The 13,135-nt window shown below is 37.7% G+C and overlaps 1 protein-coding gene across 20 annotated transcripts in view; it reads left to right on the forward strand.

Moving 5' to 3' along the window:
- The window catches only part of TMEM232 (transmembrane protein 232), a 254,981-nt gene that overhangs the window by 136,164 nt on the left and 105,682 nt on the right, over positions 1-13,135 (forward strand). For all 20 annotated transcript variants that reach the window (XM_044947231.1, XM_044947235.1, XM_044947230.1 and 17 more), the window contains one exon: positions 8,949-9,196. In XM_044947231.1, the coding sequence (XP_044803166.1) occupies positions 8,949-9,196 (248 nt within the window). The remainder of the gene's footprint in view (positions 1-8,948; positions 9,197-13,135) is intronic.

Consider the following 13,135-nt stretch of genomic DNA (forward strand, 5'->3'; position numbering starts at 1 on the left):
GTATATTTAGGTGCCCCTGTATTTAGGTGCAGGCATGGTTACGGATGTTATATCCTCTTGTATTGATCCCTTTGTCATTATATAATGACCTTTTTAGTCTTTTATTATAGACTTTGGCTCTGAAGTTTACTTTTCTGATATGATTATTGCTATCCTAGCTCTCTTTTCACATCTGTTTGCATGGAACATATTTTTCTGTCCCTACTTTCAGTCTGCATTTGTCTTTAGCTGTAGAGTCTCTTGCAGGCAACATGTAGATAAGTCTTGTTGTTTTTTTTTTTTTTAATCCAATCAGCTACCTTATGTGATGTGATTGGAGAATTTAATCCATAGACATGTAAAGTGATTATTGATAGTTATGTACTTGTTGCCATTTTGCTACTTATTTTCCAATTGTCCTCTATCCTTTTTTTATTTTTTATTTTTATTTTTTAAATTTTATTTTATTTTTAAACTTTACATAATTGTATTAGTTTTGCCAGATATCAAAATGAATCTGCCACAGGTATACATGTGTTTCCCATCCTTTTTTTAAAACTACTTTTGTGCCCTTTCAGGAAGATTTTTCATTATACCATTTCATCCTAGCCTTTCTGCTTGTTTATTTTGTAGTCATGCAGTCTTTTATTTGTTACTCCAATGTTTCAAAATGAATCCTTCATTATTTCATTCTAATGTAGGGGGATTTATGTTTTCCTGGGCCATAAAATGGTCTTATAATATTTTAACAACTTTTATTTCTTTTATACACTTTTCCTGTTGAGCATTTAAATTGTATTTCTCTGGATGTGTTTCTATATGTGTATGCTGTGTGCATGTGTGTGTGTTTACAGATGCCAACACATTAATGTTGTTTTATACACTCAATATACTTGTGCTTTACTGATATATTTACTTGTTTCTTTCCTTACTTTTTCTTCTTGAATTGCTGGCCTTCTATACGGGATTATTTTTCTTTTGCTCAAAGAAAATCCTTTCATATTCTTTTCATGAGCATTGGCTGGTGGCTAATTCTGTCAGTTTTCGCTGACAGAAGGGTTTTACTCAATTTGATTCTAAAGGTTTGTTGGCCAAGAATTCTATTTTGGTATGGATAGGACAAAGTATCTAATCCCTTGCTGTTTATTCTTTTCCTATATAATGTTTTTCCTTGCATCATTTTTATGACTTTAGTCATCAAATTTTTCCAACTTATTTTTAGCTAGTATATAAATTTTTAAAATATTTATTTGTGTGGCTGTGCCGCATGTGGGATCAGTCTGCACTGTGCACGTGAGGCTTTTGTTGTTGTTGTGTATTTGTGTGGCCGTGCCGCATGTGGGATCAGTCTTCACTGTGTACATGAGGCTTTTGTTGTTGTTGTGTATTTGTGTGGCCGTGCCGCATGTGGGATCTCCAATCTTCACTGTGCACGTGAGGTTGTTGTTGTTGTTGTTGTTGCAGCATGTGGTACCTGGTTCCCTGACCAGGGATTGTACCCAGGCCCCCTGCAATGGAAGCGTGGAATCTTAACCACTGAACCACTAGGGAAGTCTCAAGGTAGTATAATTTTAATGTCAAGTTACACATTAACATGTCTATACTAGGTTCAGTACTAACAATGTCTAAACTAACTCCTTTAAATTCTCCAAAGCTAATTATTCAAAAGATCAAAGTGATTGCTGTTCTGTTCAGTCACTCAGTCATGTCCAACTCTTTGCGACCCCATGGACTGCAGCACTCTACATTTCCCTATCCTTCACCATCTCCCAGGGTTTGCTCAAACTCATGTCCATCAAGTCAGTGATGCCATCCGACCATCTCATCCTCTGCCATCCTCTTCAATCTTCAGTCTTCAAGACCCAGCATCAGGGTCTTTCCAATGAGTCAGCTCTTTGCATTGGGTAGCCAAAGTATTGGAGCTTCAGTTTCGGCATCAGTCCTTCCAGTGAATATTCTGGGTTGATTTCCTTTAGGGTGGACTAGTTGGATCTCCTTGCAGTCCAAGGGACTCTCAAGAGTCTTCTCCAACACCACAGTTCAAAAGCATCAGTTCTTCAGTGCTCAGCCTTTTTTATTGTCCAACTCTCACATTTCTACATGACCACTGGAAAAACCATAGCCTTGACTAGACGGACCTTTCCAGGCAAAGTAAGGTTTCTGCTTTTTAATACGCTGTCTAGGTCACTGCTTTTCTTCCAAGGAGCAGACATCTTTTAATTTCATGGCTGCAGTCTCAGTCTGCAGTGATTTTGGAGCCCAAAGTGATTGGCATCTATGCAGTTTTCAGGTTTTCTCTCTGCCATCCCCAGGCAGCACTCTGTTCTTACATTACTCCTGTGTGATGATCTAACTTTCTTAAATTCTACAGCTGAAGCTCCCTTTTATACTTAATTTTTCTGGGGAAAATGATACTCATTTTATATTTTAAAAGCCTGCCTGTTCTTAAGCAAGTTAATAATGGTACTGTGGAATAACTTAAACAACTAAATCACATATATGAATAAAACAAAGCAAGATGATTTCAAAAGAATAAGCACATTTGCTCTATAGGTGTAATATGTTAAAGCAAATATTTTGAATTTATTAAAATTGTACTGTCTTGTCTGAATACTTTCTACACTATACATCTTTATAGGTTTAATTTTACAGTAGAACATAAGCATGATATAATCAAGGTTTTCTTTCCTTTCCTTTGGCCCTATAATGGCAACAGATTTACAGAAATAAAATGAAAAGGTTAATTACTTATTCCTAAATATCCTCAGTTTTAAAAAATTAGTCACTAATTCCCACATTCTATTGAACCACTTACATTGCTGTCCTGGTGCTTGCCTGGTGGCTCATATGGTCAAGAATCTGCCTGCAGTGCGGCAGACCTCCGTTCGAGCCCTGGAAAAGGGATGGCTACCCACTCCAGTATTCTTGGGGCCTCCCTGGTGACTCAGACAGTAAAGAATCTGCCCGTAATGAGGGAGACCCCAGTTCGATCTCTGGGTTGTGATGATCCCCTGGAGAACAGAATGGCAACCCACTGCAGTGTTCTTGCGTGGAGAATCCCATGGACAGAGGAGCCTGGCGGGCTACTGTCCATGGGGTCCCGAAGAGTGGACAGTCCACAGGTCACAAAGTGCTGGACACGACTGAGTGACCAACGCTGTCACTTTCACTTCACCTTCACTTTGGGGAACAAATTCTATAGCATCAAATAGGGACTTGCTCGTACAAGTGGCGAAACTTCTGTTAGTCTTCAGACCTTTCCTCACTGCTCAACGTGAACAGAGGACATATCAAAAAACCCCAAAAACAAAACTATACAGTGAAGCCTTGCGCCTCACATGCTTTGATCTAAAATGTTTATCCCACTCTTACTTCAGTTAATGCAAGCAAGTGTGATTATAGAAAACCTTTGTTTATTCTTTCCTTCCTACTCCCTTGCTCCCAGATATTTGCTTCATGTAAGGTATTCATCATATTACCTACACAGGGTGAATCACATTAATTATAGGCTACATTAGAGTGGGAAGGATTTATTTCAGAAGGATTTATGATACTTGTATATTTATGGAATTAAGAGAGATTTTATCTTTTTATACTTTAAAAATATATATGCAATTCATATGATAATCCATATAATAATGGAATTAAGAGAGATTCTATCTTTTTATACTTTAAATATATATATGCAATTCATATGATAATCTACTGAATTCGATAATTTAAGGTTTATATTTAATACCTGAATTTATCTACATCACTGGTAAATCCTTCACCGTGTTGTGTACTTTCATGGCTTGTATTTTTTTTAAATCCATAGTAACATTCTATCGTCTGTAATTCTTTTTATATCTGTTCACAAAATTTGATGCTTAATGGAGGTTAGATGAGAAGTGAGATATTTAGTAGTATATTTGAAGTGAAAAACATTTCTAAATAGATCCCTAAACATGAGCCCTTTATCTGACAAATTCAATATAAACCCAACTGTTGCCTGAGTATTTGGGAAAGAAATCAAAAACTGTCATATACTCACAGCGGCATAATAAACAAATGTTAATTGATGTGCTTTGTTTGAAATACTTCCAGGGAGACTTGCAATGAGCAAGGCTCCGCTGTATAGGCAATTCAGCAGCATATGCTGGCACGTCTAGGAAAAGTCATCATGTGTAAATGCTCTCTGCCATCTGTTACATGACCTAAAATATCAAAAGGAAATATGTACAGCTAAAATGAATACGCGATTTTATTCAGAGTACCTTTGACTCATTAGGTAAGCACTTGGTGGTTAACATTTCCTGGTGAGATCTTTAAAATAAAATTTGTTGTTATTCTTCATGACATTTCCATACTCCTAATGCGCTCTGTAGAGCAGCAAAGCAGAACAGCAGCACTATTTGTCCCTGTCCTCTCAGTACCTCTCTTTCTCTTCCCCCACATGTGGTTATTCTTCTGACATAAATGGAAACTCTTGAGTGGGGAAAGGGAGATGCATTTTTGGCAGCGTATAGTTTCCTTAAATACTTATCAATAGAATTCTAGTGTAACAGACACATTGTTTTAAGAAAACAAAAATATTTGTAGAGATTTTACAATGCACCACCCGCTGTGCTAAGTATCTTACCTAACGCAACTCATCTAAACCTCATAATTCCCACCGCCATCAGCACTCATACAGGTGAGGACCTGAGTCTAAGCAAGATTAAAATGAGTGAGCAGCGGTGGAGGCACCTGTGAGTGAGCTGAACCCAAAGGTTCCGTGCCATCCTGCCTCTAAAACTAGATATAAACAAGAAACTCGCATTTATTGAAGAACTTCTGTGTGTCAGACACTATGCTAGAAAATACATTCAATTCTTGTCTTTAACTTTTACAGGAGCCCAGGGAGAAGAGTAGTGTTATCATTCCATCTTAGGAACGAAGAAGCATGCTCAGAGCGGCTAAGTAACCTGTGCAAGGTCACTCAATTTGTAAAGTGGGAAAATGGATATTCCCATCTAGTCCTTTTCTTAGTCTACTGTAATAGTGGGTTTTAAACTTTAATACATTTAGGAGTGTGGCCTGAAATTCTCTATTTATAACATGCCCCTAGGCGATGACAATAATCATGGTCTGAGGACCACGATTTTAGTAACTGCTGTCCTCCTTTGTGAGATTTTATAACTCCTGGAGGAAATAATCTTTCAAGACCACCAGCGAGTCACTTTCAATTAAATTTTTAATTTTGAAGAAAAATTATATATTTTTTCACAAATAAGTTAAATGTTCTCAGCTCTGAGTCTGCTTAAGGATAAGTGGAGGCCAAAAACAGAGACAAAGAGATGGAGACAACACTTGGTGCAGACTGTGCGGCAGTGCCTGAACACCCTATTTCTTCCCTTTTATTCTCCCATGTCAAGGCTACTGTGAGTTAGCTTGAATTTTAGTGTGTTTACTACAGTTCCCTAAATACTGATGGAAAATGCAGAACTCTGGACAGAGTTTTATTTTCTTTTTTGTTGCTACTACATCACAATTCTTTGGGTAATTTCACCTGCTCTGAGTTATCCATCTTCTTGCCAGCCTAAATGAATCATGATTTTTACCATCATTATGCCCAAAATAAAGACAGAAGAATGAAAATCTGACTTTGCATGTGGCTGCAATCTGTGTGTGAGAGAAATATTCTTCAGGAGTACCACTTTTCCAATTTTAATACTAAATCAGTAAAATTAGCATAGGTAATCAAAAATTGCCATGTTTCTTAATAAAAAGTATCAAGTTTCAACAAGCCAATAAGAAGAATCCTGAATTTTAAAGCCTACATGGCATTGTTAAAAAATAGGGACACGTGATAAGAATATTAATGTATGAAGATGGAATTTGGGGTAATACTCACTGGCAGACTAAATAGTAATTTCTTGATTTTAGAGTCTACTTTTAAAAGTGGTCATTAATAGTTTTGGTAAATTTACTTCTAAGATGTATAGATTCATACTAATGTATCATTGGCATAAATAAATTCAGTCTCTGAATTCTAAAATGAGAATAATAGGTCTTCCCTGGTGGCCTCGTGGTTAAGACTCTGCCCTTCCAATGCTAGGGGCATGGTTTCAATCCCTGGTCTGGGAACTAAGATCCCATATGCCCTGCACTGTGGTAAAAACAAAACAAACAAACAAACAAAAAAAACGGGATAATAGCTCATGAAGAAAGATGATTCTTTAGAATAGAGATTACTCTGGAAATATAATTATAATCTTATTTGATAAATTTGCTAATATAAAAGTGACTATGTAACAAACTTGTCTTTGGCTGAAGAGGGTGGATCAAGGCTTCTCTAGGTCGGTGGTGGGAGCAGCTCATGAAAGCTCGAGCATCGCGTCCGTCTTGGGGCACCCCCGAAAGCACTGGTGCCTGTTGAGCGTCTCACTGTTGGCGACACGGGTCATCTCTGTTGTCTACGTGAACCCTCACCAAGCTCTAAGCAGTGGCTATTATTATCTCTACATCACAAATGAAAAACACAGTGGAACCAAACTGAACCCAAAGCATAGACCGGGAGAGGTTAACTCAATTCTGCAAGTTGCATCCTTAATAGCTAGACCTGATTTCAGATCTTTCTAACTGCAAAGTCCATCTTCTTTCCTGACTTCTTCCTGCAGGAAAACAAACAAAACCTTTTATAGATAAGGCCAATATGCATTTGACCAGTATTTGAAACTACTTTTCCATAAGTTGAATGCCTTGGGAATCACTGAGGAAGGAAAACTGACCTGAGCTTTCAAGTAGGGAACCACGGTGGAGGGTGCGGCACTGTCTTCATGCTGCTCTGGAGGGAGCTGGCCTCTGGGTCTATGACCCGTCCAGGAGGGGAGAAGGCAAAGCGCAGCCAAGCGAGACGGAGTGAGGAGGGCGTGCAGATTCTGTGATGCTCAGCAGTGCTCCCCTGGAAACGAGGTAGTTACCAGAAATTATGTGGTGAGAAGACACTGTTTTTGTTGGTTTATTCATTCACTCAGACATGTATTCATTCATATTCTCTTAGCAATGGAAGAGCTCTTAGTAACATGTTTGTACAACTATACGGTGTTATTGATTTTGAACTACCTTTTCTTATGAAAAAATTAATCCACAGAAATGGAGCAGAATAAATAGCCCAGATATTGTGATTACCATTTTATCAATGGGACATGCCGACTTTGAGACCTTAATGTCCTAAAAATCATAACAGCTATTGAGTGTCCTAGGCACATTTAACTTCTTGTTTCAAATTGAATGCTCTTTCCATGAGCTTGACCTGGTTAATAAGCAAGATACACAACTGGGAATAGAATAAACGGAATTGCATACTGATTTCAATATCCAGAGATAATGGAAATCAAAGATATTTTAGAGTAGGTATATATCAATAAAGGCTGGCGATAATGTTCTTTTTCTGAAATAGTGAAAATATAGCCCTCTTTTTTAAGGGTCAGTGTAATTTTCTAGCACTGAGGCTACTTTGAGTCTTCATTTCATTATTTTGATGCTTACATACTCACGTGATTTTCACCACACCCTTTTTACATGTGTTTACCTGTTATTCTTTCTTATCCTTTCAGTCTTCTGTATTATTTACTTTGCCTTTTTCTGTTTTCCTCATTGCTTTAAACCTTTACTTTTTCAGTCTTTATCATAAGATTGTTCTCATTTTTTCCACTGTAATTTTGTCTAGATAATGAAATCATTCAGTCATGTCTGACTCTTTGCGACCCTTTGGACCGTAACCCACCAGGCTTCTCTGTCCATGGGATTATTCGGGCAAGAAAATACTGGAGTGGGTTGTCATTTCCTCCCCCAGGGGATCTTCCTGACCTAGGGATTAAACCTGTGTCTCCTGTATCTCCTGCATTGCAGGCAGATTCTTTACGCACTGAGCCATCAGGGAAGCTGAGATAATGCAATAGTTAGTCTTTAAATAGTAATTTCACTGTGCTGGCCCTAATCTTGGAATCCTAAAGAGATTATTTAGATGTTCATATGAAGAAAAACATTTTTCATTCTTCATTTTCTTTTTTGTTTTGTTTTGTTTTGTTTTTTTCATTCTTCATTTTCTACCGTAGGATCTACAGATATTTAAAATGAATCCTGCGTGATTAGTAATGAGCTGCCCGAAGATGGATAATATTAAATAAAACTGTAAAAACAAATAAAAGGAGGTAGTACCTAACTTAGTTATGAAAGTTTTTAATATTAACTTATTGTGAACACTAAAAACATAATACATGACATTGTGAAACTTACATCTTCATTTATTTGAAGAAAATGTACCTTTAGCTGTTTCAGAAGAAGGTGTAATTAAAAATCAGTCATGGATATTATTGGACATAAATAAGAAAATTCAGAAAATTGCTCTTACCTGAATAAAAATTGCTTATATATTCTTGAGTTTTGTGTGTGTGTGTGTTTCTGTATTAGGACATAATTCAATATAAATCTAAACCCTGTAACATTTCCAATACAAGCTAACTATAAAGCCCTTTTTGTATTTTACTTAACTCAGATTTCATGCTATAGAAATTTTCTGTTGACTTCAAGGAAAGTTTAGATTACACAGAGAGAAATGAAAGTCTGACCTAATAAAACATTTATATTATCAATGCTTCAACTGATTGCTTACTTTCTTGTTAAGTAAGTATTATAAATGCTTATGAAATTCTTATATGGGAAGTATATAGATTTAAAATAGAAATTATATCATTACATTTAAAAAATTTCAAGACTAATTTCCTTTATGCTTAATAGTTTTTTTGGTTGAAAATTCTTGCTACGATTTTTAAAATCTTTTGAGAAAATGCATTTTTCTCCTTTAAAGTTTATTTGTATTTAATAGGAAGACTATTTCTTTCCTAGTCAAAGAAAATAAATGTATATTTTACCTTTTATTTAATAACATATTATTTTTTCTCTCATTTAATTCTTTGTTACTTTTTTTTTTTTTCTTTAAACAGGCGGAGATAAATGACCCAACTGATCCTTTCACAAGTAATAGTACAAAAGTTTCATCAAATATAGGGGATGAAAGTTTCTCCAAATATATAGGCTGGAGAATTGCCAGCGTGCTTTCCAAACTGTTCTTCCCTTCCGTCGATGCCTGTGTTCTTCCTCTGAAAAGACCACTGATGAAACGGTATCAAAGGAGAGATGTGAACAAAACACAGGGTTCCACGAAGAAGAGAGTCCTGCATTTTACTGTAAGGTAAGGTGACGCGCTATTCAAAATATTTCTGTTTTTCTAACACAACGTTTTGGAATCCTATGAATTACCAATAATCATGTGCCACTTGAACTCAGTTTTCCTTTTTTGATTCAAATCTTGGCTTCATCACCTTGCAGATATTTTATCTAGATATTTTATCATAAGCAAGTATTCCTTCCTCAGAAAGTGTTTCCTCGTGCTTAAAATAGGTATTATTGTGTACTATAAATCCCTGTTTTATTGAAGTGAAAGCTTCTCTTCCGTAGTGACCTACATTTGCCTCGTTTACTCTATTTCTCCCTATTGTAACCACTGTGTGTCCTTCCAAGGTCTGTAAAATGTTAATACAAGAAATGATGAGTACATTTTAAATTTTCTCTCCATTTTTGATTGTGGTTTATGGATTTCTTAAGTCTGTTTAGGAAAATTCTTTCCATTTTGAGATTAAAATATTGTCACATTTCTCCTAGTGTTTATTTTTCCCTTTAAAAAAAATGCCTTACCGAGGTATGACTGACGTGCAAAGCTGTACATATTTAATGCCTACAAATTGATAAGTATGCAGTTGGGAAACCATTATAGCACTTATGCCATAAGTCTATTCATTGCCTCAAAAGTTTTCTTCTATTCTTTTTGTTATTCTTCTTAAAAATAATTATTTTCAAGGTGCATTTGAATTTTAGTTAGAAATTTTTGTTTTAAGAAAATCTTTTTCTAACATTTCAAGTAACATTCCTTGTGGTCACCATGTCCTAACCATGGTTTCAGCTGCAGATAAACTTGTGGAAACACTACAGGGAGCCCTGCCTTATTTTGATAAATCAGCATCTGAGTAAAAATGGACTGGGTGATGATGGCACTTTGTGTGATACCGGAGTTTCTAGTGTTATCATTTTAAGAAAATTGGTGTCTTGATATTAATTCCCGTTAAGCTACACATACAAATAGTGTTTGAGAGTGCTCTGACATTTGAACATGGATTATGGTTTGTGCTCCCTGATTTAGACTCTCACATTTTTATTAACAGTTCTAGTTTCCTTCCACTGGTCTATATTTTCTATATTTTCAGACATGTTTTAATGATGCGAAGGTAAGTCAAAGTGGTGGTGATGTAGCAGAGATAATATTAAAATAGCATATCTTTTCAATAGTTTAATAGAAATTGAACTCTTGGAGTTTCTTCCTCTCAATTTTAGGAGTGGGATATGGAATCTTCTAGTACTTTTAAGGATTTATTTTGGACACTTTAATCATGTGAATTTTTTTTTTTTTGGTATGTGATGTGAAGTGTTGATCCGTGTGATTATTTAATGTTCCAACAATGTTTTTTGAGTAATCTATCTGCTGTCAACATTTTTCCTGATGTTAAATGTCTATAAAATATGAAATGCCCATTTATTTTCTTTTTCTATGTTCTAAAGTGTTTTTAAAATTACTTTAAAGAATAGTAAAGAACAGTGAGGGGAAAGGTAAAGAGACAGTGAAAAGGAGGATGGGGTGCACCCGCTGGGACACAGTAAGGAAGGGGCTAGAGAGAGACAGGGAAGCATGTTGGGGATGCTTAAAAGGGCAGAACCGAGAAATGAAAAGTAGGAGCAGGAAGGAAGGCGAAAGAGGTCGAAAGCAAAGGGAGAAGATGCAAGTAAGGAGCGAGCTGCGCTGAGGATGGAAGCACAGCGGGGAGAGATGCGGCGGGCTGGGATCGGGAGGAGGCTCCGCCGGGTCAGAGACAGAGACGAGAGATGGGGGGCCGGGTTAGGACCCCAGAGCCCGTGGGTACCGCAGGACTGGGGCGTGCGCTGTTCTCAGAGCCCATGGTTCATTACCTAAGTGAGACTCATTCATCACTGACCTGTGAAAAAACCATCTCCTTTATGCATTTTTATTTTTCCACAGCTGATTACTGCCTCTAAAAATCAGAGTCTCTGACTAGAATGAGGGCCGAGCTGCCCTCTAGCAGAGGCCCCTCAGGGTGGCACAGGGCGCCCCTCACGTCGCACCCCTCTTGCGATAGAGCACGGCACAGCGCCCCAGGAGCTGTGCGTATCCCAGCTCCAGTTAGGGGTGAGCTCAGCCCGGGGTGCAGCAGATGGGAGCGGAACAGGACTGTAGCTCAGTGACTGCAAGACGAAGGCTAGGTCAGGCCTGGTTGAATAGTCTTTACTGTCTATTAGGGGTATGGATAGACCTGCTTTTAAAGAAGTGGCTGAAAAACAAGTTTAACTCTTAGCTGTGCGTTGAAAAAATGCCTCTGGCCCACTAGACATTAACCGCGGGCAATGGCGTTTCTTCCGTTTGCTTGCTTCTCCGTTGAGTCAGCGGTTACGTGGCAATCGCTCCTCCTGTTTCCCCGCCTCCTCCCGCGTTCAGGTCCGCAGACCGGAATGAATGCGATCACTATCCGAGCATGCTGGAATCCTGTAGGTCCATCACAAAGACACGATTTGAAGCCCACTGTATCCTTAGCTCTTTTTCAGCTTTTGAAAGGTCTTCTTGTATAGAGTCATATCATCCGTTCCTCACCAAGTATTCCTAGAAATCTCCGTTTTGTGTTTTCATCAAATAGCAATGTATAAGAAGGCCAACATTTCAGGACTCCTATAGAAGATGGGGCACATGGAAGAGGTAGGAAGTTGGGAAATTAAAAAGCATATGTTTCTTTATTGCTTTGGAGTCCTAAAGTATACTTATTTCAGTGTGAATGTTTACTAGTAAGAAGAAAATAGGAGTTTCCTTATTGCTTATAAGCGTCCAGTATATCTGACAACCTATAATTTATTTCCTAAAATATTTTTCCTCACTTGTGTTCTTAGCCTGTAAAATTCTCTCTAAATGGGAATTCTTTGTTTACACGTTTATAAAGCTATATATATTGCTTTGAATGATACAGATTTAACTTCTTTCCTTTATAAAATTTTTCAAAAGAAAATTCATTGTTTTGCTTCTGTCCATTAAATTTGGGGGTTTTTGCTTTTTCATGGTACATGCTGTTCTTCCCCTCAGCATTTTTTAAAAAATGAGAAAATCATTATGTTTCTTTACTATAAAAACAGTAGCCCCAAACCGAGGCATAGATGCTTTGACTTCAAAACATAGTTGTTGCTGTTGTTGTTTCCTTTTCTTTCTTTGTCAGTAAAACTATCTTCAATCTACCTTAAGGCTGAGAATTCAGAACTCTGAAAATCAAATTTTCAAAAACCAGTCTCTACATTTATACTTTTTGGCTTCTGAGTTTTCTTGGAGGTATGTTTTCTAAGCTTCTGCCTTGAGTCCCTAAAAATTCACAAGCAAGTAAGTATTTGCACTCATGTAAAGACTAGGAGAAGACTTTTGAGTGTCCCTTGGACTGCAAGGAGATCCAACCAGTCCATTCTGAAGGAGATCAGCCCTGGGATTTCTTTGGAAGGAATGATGCTAAAGCTGAAAATCCAGTACTTTGGCCACCTCATGAGAAGAGTTGACTCATTGGAAAAGACTCTGATGCTGGGAGGGATTGGGGGCAGGAGGAGAAGGGGACGACAGAGGATGAGATGGCTGGATGGCATCACTGACTCGATGAATGTGAGTCTGAGTGAACTCCGGGAGTTGGTGATGGACAGGGAGGCCTGGCGTGCTGTGATTCATGGGGTCGCAAAGAGTCGGACATGACTGAGCGACTGAACTGAACTGAAAGACTAGGAGAATATTAACTTAAAACTTTATCTCTGATTAGGCTTAGTTTGCTCACCAGTTTTATATCAGAAGACTTCATTCATAAGACCTGCACCTGGAAGACAGCCCAGGTGAAACTCACAAGAATGTGCCGAGAACATCCATAAGTATACAGGCAGGACATTTTACATAGCTGACTTCCTCAACAGAGCAGTCCTTCCAAAGGCTACTGCATTTCCTCTGCAGCCTCCTTTATTAGAGGAGCAATTCCAAGGTAGGGGAACTCAG

The sequence above is a fragment of the Bubalus bubalis genome, chromosome 9 (assembly GCF_019923935.1).
Source record: "Bubalus bubalis isolate 160015118507 breed Murrah chromosome 9, NDDB_SH_1, whole genome shotgun sequence".
NCBI lineage: Eukaryota > Metazoa > Chordata > Mammalia > Artiodactyla > Bovidae > Bubalus > Bubalus bubalis.